The 16,362-nt window shown below is 36.3% G+C and overlaps 1 protein-coding gene across 1 annotated transcript; it reads right to left on the reverse strand.

Moving 5' to 3' along the window:
- On the reverse strand, positions 1 to 1,571 carry LOC117318253. The gene is made up of 3 exons (XM_033873261.1): positions 1,330 to 1,571; positions 757 to 959; positions 1 to 517 (listed from the first exon to the last, which is right to left on the reverse strand). Exons 1-3 carry the CDS (start codon positions 1,568 to 1,570, stop codon positions 461 to 463), a joined length of 501 nt encoding a protein of 166 aa, XP_033729152.1. The 5' UTR covers position 1,571; the 3' UTR covers positions 1 to 460.
- Between the last annotated feature and the right edge of the window lie 14,791 nt (positions 1,572 to 16,362).

Below are 16,362 nucleotides of genomic sequence, written 5' to 3' on the forward strand. Positions count from 1 at the left end.
TGTAACTTTTAGTGGCATTCCTTTGTTTGAAAAACTTTTGGTTGTAAAAATGGAATTAAACAAATATGAGTATTTTTCCAGACAAAAGTTATCAACTTTATATCAATATGGCAGTAAAAGTTTCAGTATGACCCAAATGTTCACTAATTACTGTACATAAAAAAATGTTTATGCATGGTAGATTTATTTTAATTTCTGTACATTTCCACAGTCATTTCAGCACTTATATGTACAAGCAGTGATGTAATTCTCTTTAATTAAATTTGAAAACTAACTTTTTTTCTAAATATTTTTGCTGTTCGAACGAAGGAATGCCCCTTTAAAATTGAATATGAAAATTGCAGATAACTGAAAACAAATTACTATCAAAATGTTACCAAATTATCAGCATGGTATCTAATACACAGTGATGTCAGTATACGCTGCACTGCACAAGCCTTCACATTCCTAGAGTGCATTATCATACCATATATGATGGAAATAGTTCCCATTTTTGACTCTGCAGTAATTTTGTTACCTACAAACATAAACAATCCTTTAATAATAACTTTTATTCCTGTTTGTTTTGAAGACCACCGCTAAATCAATTTTATCTTTTTGACAATCTTCTAACTTTTTGTATTTGAACAAAAAATATAAACATACCTGTAAATAAATGTATGTCTTTTATTCTACAGGTACATACTCTACGAACATTCTTGATTTTATGAAGCAGTGCAATCAATCATGACTGTATATATACATGTATGTACATACCAAGAGCAGTGAATAAAACTTGGAAAAGTTCTGGGCATTTATCGTGCACCTCTGCAGCATATCTCTGAACCAGTCCTTCTCACATAGGTCCTTACAATCTTTGATGAATAAAACACTTCGCCCAAGCCGTGCAACATCTTTCAATGATTCATCTATAGCAGGCAAAATATCACACTGCAGTCTCTCAGTGATGAATTCTTCATCTGTAATACAAAAGTTTTTTGGAGCATATGATAAACATATTCACATGTTATACAATATACACTTTCATATGTATATAAAGCTACTAGCTTAGTTTTGTCTCTCCCAAAACAACTTTTTATTTTCTTTCTGTCTCACACTTCTCTCCTTTTTTGTACATGTGCGTATATCTGTCTGTTTTTGCTATATGACATTTATATGAGCAACAGAGTAATAAGTGGGTCACTGTAATACTACAATGTTTAACCATTATACAAGGTTAAATTGGACTATATACATACATTGTAAATGAGACATATGATTAATCAGTTATATACCAAGATAAAACAAATCTTTCAATAGAAAAACTCAATCAATAAGATTAGTCCTCACCTGTAGGTCTGTTCAATTTGGGATCCGCACTAGTTGTATCTGATTGAAACACTTTACTACTGTACGCGTGTTCAGATAACGCTTGAAATCCGTGGGGCAATGACGGTCGACCATCTTCAAACAGACGCTGGCGAGATTTTTTTACGGAACTGGTAGAAGTAGATATTTTCAATTTTTCTACAGACGACAAAAGTGTTTCAGCTACCGATGAACGAATTGCCGATGGTGGTGTTTTGCTCATTCGTTTTCGTCTAAGAACTTGCCTACATTTTTAACACATGTCTCTTTTAAGGTTAGAGCACTTTGACACTTACTTAGGCATGAAGTACAGACATAACACTTCCATAATAAGTCCTTCTCTATGGTAACTCCAGTAAATGTTTGTAATACATGGAGATAGTTTTCTTTTGTAGCCTTGGCCTTTACCAAACAGTGAGCCCTTCGGTTTTCTTGTAGGCAAAGCATACACGTTGTATTGGGCAAAACAATTTTCACGGGTGTTGTATCCATGGACGCAGCCATGTTTAACCCCCCCGTATCCGGTAACTTGAAAGTAGTTCCAATATGGCGACGACCGTGATACATCCGAGGTTAGATGACCGTAGAGAATCGGCCGAGGTGTTCCGAATGCAGATACGGAAGAAAATTTTTTTTTTGGTGTCTCGTTTGCCTATATTTTTGAGTAAAAGTAGCACTCGTACGAAAACATACCTTTAGAATTTCTAAATTAGGGGAATCCCCGTATTCACCGGAAGTGACGCGGTATGAGCAACACACATACCGCGTAACACAAATGCAAACGATAAACATGGCTACTCTCTGAGAAAGCATCGTAGAGAATCGCGACTCAGGGCAGAAAATAGACTTTACACGATATTAAGAACCTTTCAATCAGCAACGGATTTTGTGTAAGTTCATTTTGAAGTTGTTATGGCAAGTTCTCGTCATAAAGGGCGGCGTTGTGTGGTGGCAGGTTGCAGCAACACAGCAGGTAATGGCGTCTCGGTCCAGACATTCCCTGCAGACACTTAAGACATTCAATGCATGGAAAAGGTTCGTGAGGCTGACTAGAGCAGACTGGGAAGAACCAACTAAACATAGTGCTATATGCAGTGAACATTTTAATCCTACTTGTTTTGATGCACAATATGAGATCAAGGCGAAATTGGGGTTCTCCACTAAGAGAAGACTAAACCCAGGTTCAGTGCCGTCTATCTACCCTAGGAGAGATCGTGATGATTTGAACGAGGCGTTTTTGTCGTCACCTGTCACGCAAAAGAAGCAAAGAGGAGCATACGCGAAACGAGAAAGTGCCAGGGTAAGAATATCCCCGATTGTATTTATAAATATTATAATTCATATACACTTGGCCTTGTGTAGAATACCACAGGCCTACTGTATAGTACTGGCATATAGACTGTGCAGTACTGTCAGTGTAAAAATAAATAAAAAAACCCATATATATTCAAGAAGACTAAACAGCACGTCTTCAAAATTGGATCATATTTTAATTTATATCGCTTAATTTTGTTCGTATTTTTGGATGCATTCAAGTGCATTTTACAATAAAATTTGTTGAAATGAAAAAGTACATTTTACTAGCAGTGGTTTTTATACTGGATACATTGAATTTGGGAATATAATGGGTTTTTCTGATTGCAGGTCATATCTGAACTGATTAAAGTTCCACAAAGCACAGGTACACCGGTACCCTGTGATGATGAATCCACGATGCTGATGACTCAGTGTCAGATATGTTCTCGCCAATTAGTGATAAAGAGGTGTGTTTCAGAACAGAAATATAAGGATGACTGATAAGTTATGCGTTGTATAATGATAAGGATGGTAGATGTGTACAAAATACATAAAACTCAAAAGCACATCTCGGCGCAAATTTTTCAATAAGATATATTAGCATACTAGTGTAAAAGATAAAATCAATGTTTACGAAGATTGTGTATATGGTACAAATCATTTTGTCCTAGTATTACAATCTAATCATGTGATAATTGATCATTCCATTGACTACCTAGGCTACATGTAAAAACACGAATAAGAATCCTATTTGATATAATTATATTGATTGAATTATTTATTGCTTTATATTATGTACTCATAATAGAATGCAGTCCCACTCCCCACGTGTACACCTGACAAGCCGAAAGTTCTACTTGTTGACAAGAAAACACAAGTTAAAGTCAGAGTCAAAACCAAAGAAAAAGGTATGGTCTTTTTTACAAGTAGTAAGATATTCAGTGTTCATTTTTGAAATGCAATGGAATTATGTACATATTCAGTTGTATAACTATATTTAATGTTTCTTATATATAATCAAGTTTTGTATGCCTTGCCCTGGGGTATAATAGGTCAGGTTTTAGGTATGTCGAGAAAAACTCATGTATCAATTCCTTTTTTGCTTTCAGGTATTTGTGTTGATACTTCTCCGTTTGTGCGCAGCATAGGAATTCAATGTGATTTGTTATCCAATGAACCTTCAAAAGATGTTGAGACTCCCAGCACTCCAAGGAAGCCAGAGCCTCCCTCATCAGAACAACCACCAGATGATATGGATATCACCCCTAGTGATACCAGCTCATCATCCGATGGAGATATGTCAAAATATAAAGGCAAATATCAAACTTCAAGGACCGCTATTACGCTATCATGCTGACCCACATGCACTGATCATGCCGTGATGACTCCTTAAGAGATAAAGCATGCATGTCCAGAAACACGTGATAGCTATAATAAGCCACAGCTAGCCAGCAGCTGGGAGATTACCACTGACTAAAAATAGTAACCACCTAATCTCATAAAGTAGAGTCAGCCTAATATTAGTTACCATACATATAGATTGAAAACAATTAAAATTTTCAAGTACAAAAATGGGGATAAACCCATCTTACACTAATGTATTTTTCCTATGAAAACAATTATATATTTATTTATATTTAATGTGAAACGTTCTTTATCGAAGCTTGGATTTTTTTTTACTAACTTTGCTGGCCATGCCAACAGACAACATGAAACTGATGGGACATCGGTTTCAGTGGGGTTATTTAAGCTGAAATTGATTTTAAATGTTTCGGTCACTTACTCGGTTCAATAGTTCTCGAAAAAGAATATATGGACGTTTCAATGATATTCAATCTGGAATTATTAATTTTGATTTTGAGATTTCTGTCCTGCCAAAATATATTTGAATCGTATTTTCTTACCTTGAAGACAATCTCATCCCCACTGAAAAGGTGGAGAAAATCCTGGGCAGTCAGCTATTCGGGACGCTGTCAGCTTTGTTGACAGCAAGAGCCATGACCATTAGTCAGCTGATAACTATCAGGAGTATGCTGATATTCAAGCTCCTGATAGGAAACGGACAGAGATGCGGGGCCATCTCCAACATGACCCACGAAGAGTTTGATAGAAGAACCCGGAAAGAAGGGCTAACGATCATAAAGGTAATTTTTACATGTAAAAGTAGTTAAAGAAAATATTATGGATCTTGTATTGGAAATATTTTTAAACCTTGATAAAATTTAGTAAATATGATGAGTTACCAGAATATCCAAAACGCAAGTATAGACATCGGCATTACATGTCACAAAATTACCTTAATGAGTATATTAAAAACCAGTCCCGTACACTCTTCACATCCACACGATACATGAAAGATGGCTATTAATCAAAGGATTATAAGACTCTTTATTATGTGTGGATGTAGTATAGGATACATAAACGCATAATGAAAGTATATTTTTCTCTCATATCACAACCACATTTCTGGCAAAGGTATCTTTATTAGACGTTTTGCCAAAAATACTTATGATATCATGAAAGATCATACCAAAGTTAAATAAACTAGAAGCTTTCACACAAATTTCATTACTTTTATGCTATAGTGGTTGACGAAATAATATTTTGCCGACAAAAAAAACTTTGTATTCTCCAGTGACAGTTATTCTTATAAAACAATGCGTACGTCGCTGTCATTGAAATTGCATTCATTGTCCATGCGATGTTCGTCTCGACTGCCATATAAGATAATTTTGGCAACTTCGTGTTTAAACCAGCGAACAGTGACTAGATACTAGAATATTCGATCTTTTTTGTGACAAAGGATTAAATGTGTATAACCGGTTTCCTTGATGGGATGACGAAGGTATGGCCGTTGATAACGACGATCATATTCGAAGACTTGGTTGGCAGTTAGTTTTCCTGTTTTTCTGATTACACAAATGTAGACTCAATTAATCTTATACGATTGCAATTGTATAAATAATAATTTAGGGAATACATGCACAAGGTTTGTTTCAAAGGCCCTTGGGATGGATGTGTAACACTGTGTAACTAAGGCAGTCACGGCAGTCGATATTAGATATCTGTTGAAACAGTGGCATTTCCTTTGTATGACCTCCCAGGTTTACTGGATACATGTTGATTTCTACTCTAGTTGACATGGAAATGAAATATGTTGGATTATCTAACATTCAAAATGTAATGCCTTTCATGTGATCTAGAGGATCTAGTGACTTGTGTGGCGGTTTTTTTCTGCCCTGCAGGTAGGGCGTAAGAATTGTACCTGCTGCCCCCATTGCATGATCGTAAGAGGCGACTAAATTAGGGATCTTATCTTTTCTCTTCTTTCTTAACAACTTTCTTCTTCCTAATGCCTCACTTTTGGCCTTTAGTTGAGCGTTCGCCGCTGTGATGAAGGTTTTGGGTTCTGTCCCCTAAGGACGGCCTCCCGTGCGTGCGACATGCATGTGTGTGGTGGGTGCGTATGTGTGTTTTGGAAGGCTGTGGTATGTGCGTGTTAAGTCTCCTTGTGATAGGCCGGAACTTTTGCCGATTTAAAGTGCTACCATACTGAAGCATACTGCCGAAGACACCGAGCAACACAACCCATCCGGTCACATTATACTGACAACGGGCAAACCAGTCGTCCCACTCCAAATGTGCTGAGCGCTAAGCCGGAGCAGCAACTACCATTTTTTAAGACTGGTATGTCTCGGCTAGGGAACAGAACCAAAAGCCTTCCTCACAGGGGCGAACGCTCATCTTAAGGCCAAAAGTGAGGCAGTGTCAAGGGAGACGTAAGGAAGAAGAAAGTTGTTAAGAAGAGAAAAGATAAGATCCCAAATTTAGTCGCCTCTTACGATCATGCAATAGGGAAGTTCCGAGTTAGTCTCCCTTTGCGAACTCTTTAAAAAAAGAGGTAAAAATACACTACTTGTTTACCGGTTGGTAGGGCCAAAATGGAGGCGTAGCCCAATTATCGTCTGCTAGTTTTCGCTTGATCTTAAAACCATGGATTCAATGAATGTGTCAGAACTGAAGAGCTATCTGAAGGCACGGGGTATGACAGTCACCGATTATAAGACAAACCAGCTAGTCAGACTTGCGGAATTGGCGAACGAGATGGAATTACCAGTGATCACCGGGCCCGATTTGACAACAGAACAGTGTCAACACGCAGCGAGAGTAAAGGTACCGGATATAAAGCATCTGTCGGAGTGGTCCGCGGATCTTTCTCACATGCCAGACGTTGAACTTTCTGATATTTTTGTATACTTGGTCCAGTGTGGGTGGGACGGTGAACGTCTTCGCCGTTGGAAGTCCAGTCACGGCTACATGTTGAACAAAGACGGCCACGTCTGTAACGTACAGCTATGTGTTGATTGCGGAAAAGGGTACGAGTCCGTTGTTGTAGTTAGTGGTCAGTGTGTCAGAGAGACCAGCATATCAGAAAAACCTTACCACGTCTGGTTAGCCCTGGAAAAGACCGGTGGTATTTTGACATCAGGATGTGAATGTCCAGCGTAAGAACATGTATTTTTATGTATTATTACACAGATAAAATATTTAGTTATTTCAATGTATTTATGATTTATACAACACAAGTAACATAACAAATGATACAGATATTTAAAAAATATTTATTCCGTGTCATATTGTTATTGGAATGGCATGTAATATTTCACTTAGTTTACATATTTGTAGATCTGAATATTGACATGAAAATAAAATATTTTAAAATAAACAAATTAGGATACATGTAAAATGCATGCATGCTTAGTCCTACATGTATATATTTTTGATATTGTAATTGAATCACTTACAAAAGTTGCCTAAACAATTTTTTGAACCAATGCTAATTTAAAGCTACTACATTTTATAGTAAAAAATATTTTTCTTTCTAACATTTTCAGAAATGACGGCTTTTGCAAGCATGTTGTAGCTGTTGCACTTGGGGTTTCTGACTGGTGTGGACGCCATGTAGACAGGAGCACAGAAGTCTGCACTGATAAGGTGTGTGAATGGGACAAACCGAGGAAAGTGTCACGCCCCCCCCCCCCCCCCCCCCCCAAAACTGGATGACATCCCCATCAGTGAAAACCTACCTTGTAGACCAACACGTTCCAGATACTCTGTCTCTACAAATCAACCAAAAATGACTGACCGAGAGGTGGAAAAGGCCTTATACCGATTAGTCAAAGGTGAGGAAACCCAGATCACTGAATCTCTTACGCCTCCTTCTGATGATGAAAGTGACTATGATGAACCAAAGCCAGTCTCCATATCAGAGTGTGTTCACATTTTTTCAGCAAGTTATTCAGGTGATACTGGGAATTTTTTAAGCTTTCTGAAATCTCAGGTAACTGGATTATTGCAAACAAGTATCACAGCTAACCATCGGTCAAACTGAGAATTGTACCTGCTGCCCCCATTGCATGATCGTAAGAGGCGACTAAATTAGGAATCTTATCTTTTCTCTTCTTTCTTAACAACTTTCTTCTTCCTAATGCCTCACTTTTGGCCTTTAGTTGAGCGTTCGCCGCTGTGAGGAAGGTTTTGGGTTCTGTCCCCTAAGGACGGCCTCCCGTGCGTGCGACATGCATGTGTGTGGTGGGTGCGTATGTGTGTTTTGGAAGGCTGTGGTATGTTCGTGTTAAGTCTCCTTGTGATAGGCCGGAACTTTTGCCGATTTAAAGTGCTACCATACTGAAGCATACTGCCGAAGACACCGAGCAACACAACCCATCCGGTCACATTATACTGACAACGGGCAAACCAGTCGTCCCACTCCAAATGTGCTGAGCGCTAAGCCGGAGCAGCAACTACCATTTTTTAAGACTGGTATGTCTCGGCTAGGGAACAGAACCAAAAGCCTTCCTCACAGGGGCGAACGCTCATCTTAAGGCCAAAAGTGAGGCAGTGTCAAGGGAGACGTAAGGAAGAAGAAAGTTGTTAAGAAGAGAAAAGATAAGATCCCAAATTTAGTCGCCTCTTACGATCATGCAATAGGGAAGTTCCGAGTTAGTCTCCCTTTGCGAACTCGTCAAAAAAAGAGGTAAAAATACACTACTTGTTTACCGGTTGGTAGGGCCAAAATGGAGTCGTAGCCCAATTATCGTCTGCTAGTTTTCGCTTGATCTTAAAACCATGGATTCAATGAATGTGTCAGAACTGAAGAGCTATCTGAAGGCACGGGGTATGACAGTCGCCGATTATAAGAAAAACCAGCTAGTCAGACTTGCGGAATTGGCGAACGAGATGGAATTACCAGTGATCACCGGGCCCGATTTGACAACAGAACAGTGTCAACACGCAGCGAGAGTAAAGGTACCGGATATAAAGCATATGTCGGAGTGGTCCGCGGATCTTTCTTACATGCCAGACGTTGAACTTTCTGATATTTTTGTATACTTGGTCCAGTGTGGGTGGGACGGTGAACGTCTTCGCCGTTGGAAGTCCAGTCACGGCTACATGTTGAACAAAGACGGCCACGTCTGTAACGTACAGCTATGTGTTGATTGCGGAAAAGGGTACGAGTCCGTTGTTGTAGTTAGTGGTCAGTGTGTCAGAGAGACCAGCATATCAGAAAAACCTTACCACGTCTGGTTAGCCCTGGAAAAGACCGGTGGTATTTTGACAGCAGGATGTGAATGTCCAGCGTAAGAACATGTATTTTTATGTATTATTACACAGATAAAATATTTAGTTATTTCAGTGTATTTATGATTTATACAACACAAGCAACATAACAAATGATACAGATATTTAAAAAATATTTATTCCGTGTCATATTGTTATTGGAATGGCATGTAATATTTCACTTAGTTTACATATTTGTAGATCTGAATATTGACATGAAAATAAAATATTTTAAAATAAACAAATTAGGATACATGTAAAATGCATGCATGCTTAGTCCTACATGTATATATTTTTGATATTTTAATTGAATCACTTACAAAAGTTGCCTAAACAATTTTTTGAACCAATGCTAATTTAAAGCTACTACATTTTATAGTAAAAAATATTTTTCTTTCTAACATTTTCAGAAATGACGGCTTTTGCAAGCATGTTGTAGCTGTTGCACTTGGGGTTTCTGACTGGTGTGGACGCCATGTAGACAGGAGCACAGAAGTCTGCACTGATAAGGTGTGTGAATGGGACAAACCGAGGAAAGTGTCACGCCCCCCAAAACTGGATGACATCCCCATCAGTGAAAACCTACCTGGTGGACCAACACGTTCCAGATACTCTGTCTCTACAAATCAACCAAAAATGACTGACCGAGAGGTGGAAAAGGCCTTATACCGATTAGTCAAAGGTGAGGAAACCCAGATCACTGAATCTCTTACACCTCCTTCTGATGATGAAAGTGACTATGATGAACCAAAGCCAGTCTCCATATCAGAGTGTGTTCACATTTTTTCAGCAAGTTATTCAGGTGATACTGGGAATTTTTTAAGCTTTCTGAAATCTCGGGTAACTGGATTATTGCAAACAAGTATCACAGCTAACCATCGGTCAAACTGAGAATGACGACTGGTTCTTATACAGGCATGGAAGACTAACAGCATCACAGTTCGGAATAGCAGCTTCTTACAAGGGAAACAATCCAAATAACTATATTGTAGATGCAATCTTCTGCTGCTCCCCTCCTCCCTGAGGCAGGGCTTGTTAGGGGACACTACACTGTATAATAGGTATATCTGGAGTATACAAATTGCTGTAGCATGTTATATACAAATGTACCCAAAGAAATATACATTATATATTTACATGGCCTTTTAGTCTCTGTCATTAATTCCGTATGCTATTATAAAGATAACCAATTAAGGTCCCAACAGAACCCTGGATCCCCCGAACCTGGGTTGTGACCGTGTACACACGTGTGGGGGAAATCCCTTACGCGTGTGACGGAAACGACGTTCTTTTACATAAATAAATGTTCTTGTGATTACTTAATTAAATCTGGAAAAGTTGGATCAAAATCTGTATAAAAACTACATTACCGTATGTGTAGATATGTTTTGTTATAATAAATAGGCTCTGGTTGCATTCAAGATCAATGTAAAATGAAATATACGTCTTCTGTGGGATGGTACCAAACGATTGGTTCCACAATAAAATCCTAGCCGATGCTATAGATCAAATGTCTCCCAACAAATGACTTTTATCGATAAAGAAAGCACCAATTACCCCTTTTATTAACAATACTTACATGCTCAACATGGGTCAAGTTGACGTAATTTGCTATGAGGGTGTTAGGTCATTTCGTCCCAACGAAGTCAGGTTATTTCGTCCCAACGAAGTCATTTAGCCACATTTTTGGTACACGAGTGATTAGACTTGTTATGACTTGTTCGACATCAACAAACCTGCTCGTATAAGGTATTTTAGGGTTTAATATCGTTAACTGATTGCTATGATTATAAATGGTGGCAACAAATAACATAATTATGACCTCGGCTATCCAAAGCAAGGAGTGGTACTATAATGATTCTGACAAAACAAATATCTGTTTTTGTCTATTTTTAGTAACCCTATATGGACGTGGCCTGGATGCCATTGTGAACTTAAGTGTTGGCGTGGCCTTGATGATTGGGACAAAAGCTAATTAAGGTGTCCTGAAGATTTTGTTATAGATGATTGCTAGATAACGTAAAATATCTACAGAACTGCGGCATAGTTATGCACATTTTGCCATTTTCGAGATGGACGATTTCGACCACGACGCGAATGCCATTCGTCCTAGATAGTGACCATTTATTTACCTAAGGCGTCACACCTGTAAAACATCCGCCATATTGTAAATGTTGTAGGCGGGGTCAGGAGACGAGAGTTCGCCACACAAAAACACTTCGCATTGGTGTTATTTTTTCCAGAATGTACAGTTGGACAATGCTTGAATTTAAACAGTGGCCAACAATCGACTCCTGGTCACGCATTCGGGTTCTATCGCCGGATTAGTCGGAAGTGTAAGCTAACAACACAGCGCCATGTTCTATAATTACAAATTCCTGGACTATACGTCGAAGACTATCCATATACACGCCTCACATGTCTTCTCACCAAACAGAGGCTTTACGTGGTCTTACATCAATCTATTAATCCAACTCCAGGTTCTTCAAATTAAAGGTTTTAATTAGACAGCATTATTAAAGGTACAATTCATAGACACCATTACCTATGGGCGGCCGTTTTAGGATAAAATACAGACACTACTTAAGTGCAAAAACTTTTGCACTTAAGTGCAAATCTTTTGCACTTAAGTGCAAAAAAATTAACATAATGGCAAAAAATTACATAATGGCAAAAACTTTTTCACTTAAGTGCAAAAACCACATAATGCAAAAAAACCTCTTTTGCCATTATGTAGTAATCTTTTTACATTATGTACCTGCGCACATAAGTACAAAAAATTTCTTCGTATCCCTCTCTTCAAAATGGATCGTTCCAGTAATACTAGAACTCTTTAGCACTAAACAACACAAATGTTATCCTTGTCTGCGCATGTCAGGTGACCCTTAAATACATGTACGCCACAGGAAAATATACACCATAGGGGTTTTCGCACGCCATAGCAAAATGTTAACGATATATACACAAAATAACTTGTTTTTTTGCGTTGGTCTACCTCTTTTACAGGTTCTGATGAAGTTTCATTAAAAAAAATGTGCACTTTGTAAAAAAAGTCGGTCTTATTTGCGTAGCCAGGATGAAGCGCTTTGCACTACTATTCGGCATACGTGTTTCTGCACGCCATAGTAAAATTCAAGAGTTGTTTCTGCAAAATCAAAGGATTTTTCAAATTGTATGTGTATTATACATGATATAGTAAAGTTTCATTAAACAAAAATGTGTATTTTGTACGAATTTCGGTATTTTTTGTCTATCGGAATTTCAGGTCAATTCAAGGGAAGTAACTCTTACAAAGTCCTCAGAGACATGAAACTGGACAGAATGGGTATTAAAGGTGTTTATCGCTTATAAATTGTGTTATTTCGCAGTGTTTTGATTATATTACATATTGAAATACCTTTTTTTTACCAAAAAATGTTTTTAATTATGTATTTTAAAGGCATAACCCTTACATTTACAAAATGAACAAAACCAGATTGAACACTATTAAACACTTTTTATTTATAAAAAACAAAGATATTAATACAGTCCATATACTGCAACTTTGAAAACCAATCATGATTTATTGTGTTATATATTGTTATCAATGGCAGATATATAGTTTTATATACAATAAAGTAGTACACAAAACATTTAAAGGAATAAAACATTTAAAAGGAATCGGATATTTATATTATTATATTATATACACAAGCAGATAGATCTGAAATCAAAATATTAATATGACACACAAAAAATAATGATAATGGAAACAACATCAATCATAATGTTTACATTTCTAACTCACAACAATAAAGTTGATTGAATAATAAAATAAAATATGATTATCATGAAATGATTCTAGTTAATAGTTATACATTTTTAAGATTAATCGCTTGAAACATATTATAAATTACAAAGCATAACATGACATCTTAAAGATGTTTATCAATTTCAATCAATTATACAAAAATGGTCGTCTCAAAGCATGGAACTGGGTCCTGAGTCCTGAGTTGTTGAAATGCACTTGGTCACAGTCAAAGTCCTCTAGTAAGCAGTTGTTCATTTATCTTCCTCCGTTGTTTCTCAAAAGAGGTCGTTGTCAGGCCGGGGGACTTGTCAGAGTTACCACGTCGCACAATCTCTGAAAAGTACACCTTCTGAATTCCAGCGTGATGTAGGTCCACCTGCAGTGTCGGAAATCTCTGGAACATATAGCTGGGGATAATGTCGCCGAGATGTCATTTCCTCTTAGTTGGATGAGTAAAACATCAGGGTTGTACTCTATTGTTGGGAAAGTGTTAGAAAGGGTTATTTTTAAGCACTTGTATAATAATTTTTTTGAAAATGCATTATTTTATCGGTTTCAAGCAGGATTTATGCCTGGAAATTCAGCAGTATACCAACTAATTGAAATTTATCATAACATTTGTCTAAATCTAGAAAAAAAGAAACATACTTGTATGATTTTCTGTGACATTTCGAAAGCCTTTGACAGAGTCTGGCACAAAGGTCTCCTAATAAAGTTAAATTCATATGGTATTTCAGGTAACCTCTTGTCCTGGATAGAAAACTATTTATGTAACAGACAGCAAAAAGTATATATTAACAGTTCATCTTCTGATGCTGGTATGATAATGGCTGGAGTTCCCCAGGGCTCAATTCTAGGACCTCTTCTTTTTTTAATATATATTAATGACATAGCTGATGAATTTGAGTCAACAGCACGTTTATTTGCTGATGACACTTCTCTTATAAAGTCGTCTTCTTCATGCCGAGAAATTGAATTAGTTTTAAACAGAGATTTAGAAAAATTAAATCAGTGGGCAAAAACTTGGCTTGTTTTTTTAATCCAAATAAAACTGAGATAATTTGTATATCAAACTCCGACAATATTGAAGAAAATCTTGATTTAATTGTTGATGGAACCTTTTTAAATTTTAATAGTTTACATAGACATCTTGGAGTCATATTTAATTCAAATGCTAAATGGTCTGACCACATTGATGAGACATACAAATCAGTAATGAAAAAAATAAATGTTTTAAGGAAAATTAAATATATGTTAAAGCGTGATGCTCTTTTAAGAATTTATAAGTCATTTATTTTACCTGTTCTGGAATATGCATGTGAGGTTTGGGACGGATGCTCTCAAGCTGACTCAGAAAAGTTAGAGCGGGCTCAGTTTGAAGCAGCTAGAATAATAACTGGTCTACCATCTTATACAAGAAAAGAATTTTTATATTTTGAAACATCTTTGGAACCACTTTCAGACAGAAGAGCTAAAAGAAATCTTCAATTACTTTATAAAATAAAAAATAATATGACTCCAAGTTATCTATCTAACGTATTACCTCCTTCAGTGGTCAATAATAACCCTTACCCTTTAAGAAATAAGGACAATTTTAGAATTCCAAATTACAGACTCTCTTCTACAATAAACTCCTTCTTTCCCTCTACTTTAAGAAACTGGAACAATTTAGACGACAATGTTAAATCTCTTTCTCTTTCTTCTTTCAAACTAGCTCTCTCTCAACTTATTTCTACTACAGTAGTCTGCCTTGCTACTATAATTATGGTGAAAGAAAGTTTAATATAATACATACAAAATTAAGATATAAGTGTAGTTCTCTTAAGGATGATCTTTTTCGTGTAGATTTGGCAGAGGACTCTATTTGTGTAAACTGTGGTAACATTTGTGAAAATGTGCATCATTTCTTTTGTGAATGTCCAATATATGCTACTGCTCGTGCTGAAATGTTCCAATATTTTAATGATTTAAATATACATGTAAATTTAAATTTGTTATTATATGGTAATGAAAACTTGGCTTTGGAAGTGAATAGTTATGTATTTGGATATGTGCAGTCTTTCATAAAAGCCAGCAGAAGATTTTGAATATATATACTTGTATCTCTTTATTATGTAAATGTACATTGTATGTTAGATTATCCATTTTTCCTCCTAAATGTTACATGATTTACTATATATTATACCTATGTCATTACTTGTAAATATTAACCTGTTGAGTGGAGAAGGCTTCATAAGTTGTAATAACTTGTGCCTAATCCTATTGTTCTTGTTTAGACAATAAAATATGTTGAAAGTAAAGTACTCTATCAAGTCTCTAAGTAATTGTCTTTTGATCGAATCTGAACGCATGCCATCCTTCCCGAAGAATCTGACAGTGCCAGGAACATGCATAAGAAACAATAGTATGAATAAATATAACATTTCATAATAGTGGACAAGATTGGAAATTAAATTTAAATACTAACTTTGACAGTTATGATTTTTTTTTATATATTACTTGCATTTTGGGAATTACTCAACAAATAGAGATTTTGATATTTTCTTTTCTAAAACACATTTGTTATCATTATTTTCATTAAGGAAACCATGAAGGGAAAGTAGAGTTTTTTAAAACTTTTTTTTACACTTAAGTGCAAAAACTTTTTTTACACTTAAGTGCAAAAAAGTTTTTTTACACTTAAGTGCAAAAAACGTTTTTTTACACTTAAGTGCAAAAAACTATAAATTTATCCCTAGATTATCATCCCTTTTCATTATCAGGCCTGGGTGGGGGGGGGGAGGCTTTTACTTTATATTTTTTACTAGGAATTTCCTGTAATTGTAAATACGTCTAAATTAATACATAAAAGCATGTGAAGTGTCCTTATTCCTTCACTGTTTACATTATTTTGGTCATAAATGTTACAGTTAATCCCATTTATTATGCTACACTCCCGGTAATGTCGATATTCGCAATGACATGTGATACTCTTTGCAAGATAGGAATATTTCTTTAATCAATACTTGGGGTGTGACATAATAATTCAACCAGCACAGTTTCAAGCTCTGGTTTTCAGCTTTGCATTCAAGTCAAATGCAGTTGCATTTATTTCCACAAAAAGTAAGTATAAATTCATAGATATTTGCGTGGTAAAGACAGTACTATGTAATATTACCATAACTTGTTACCAAACATATACTGGAAGACGTGGTCAAAGAAGGTCTACTGTAAAAAACCTTCTATTATGGTTTATATTTCACATTGATCGATTGTACCATTTAAAACCAACAAAGCTTTTTTTATAATTGTTTCACTTCTATCAGCTG

Source organism: Pecten maximus, unplaced genomic scaffold (genome assembly GCF_902652985.1).
Source record: "Pecten maximus unplaced genomic scaffold, xPecMax1.1, whole genome shotgun sequence".
Classification (NCBI taxonomy): domain Eukaryota; kingdom Metazoa; phylum Mollusca; class Bivalvia; order Pectinida; family Pectinidae; genus Pecten; species Pecten maximus.

Excerpts from the sequence above, each read along its gene's own strand:
- LOC117318253 (XM_033873261.1), bottom strand. The coding sequence starts at position 1,570 with ATGAGCAAAACACCACCATCGGCAATTCGTTCATCGGTAGCTGAAACA. Across the intron at positions 960-1,329 it reads CAAATTGAACAGACCTACAG|ATGAAGAATTCATCACTGAG; the intron begins GTGAGGACTAAT and ends TTTGTATTACAG. Across the intron at positions 518-756 it reads AGTTTTATTCACTGCTCTTG|GTAACAAAATTACTGCAGAG; the intron begins GTATGTACATAC and ends TTATGTTTGTAG.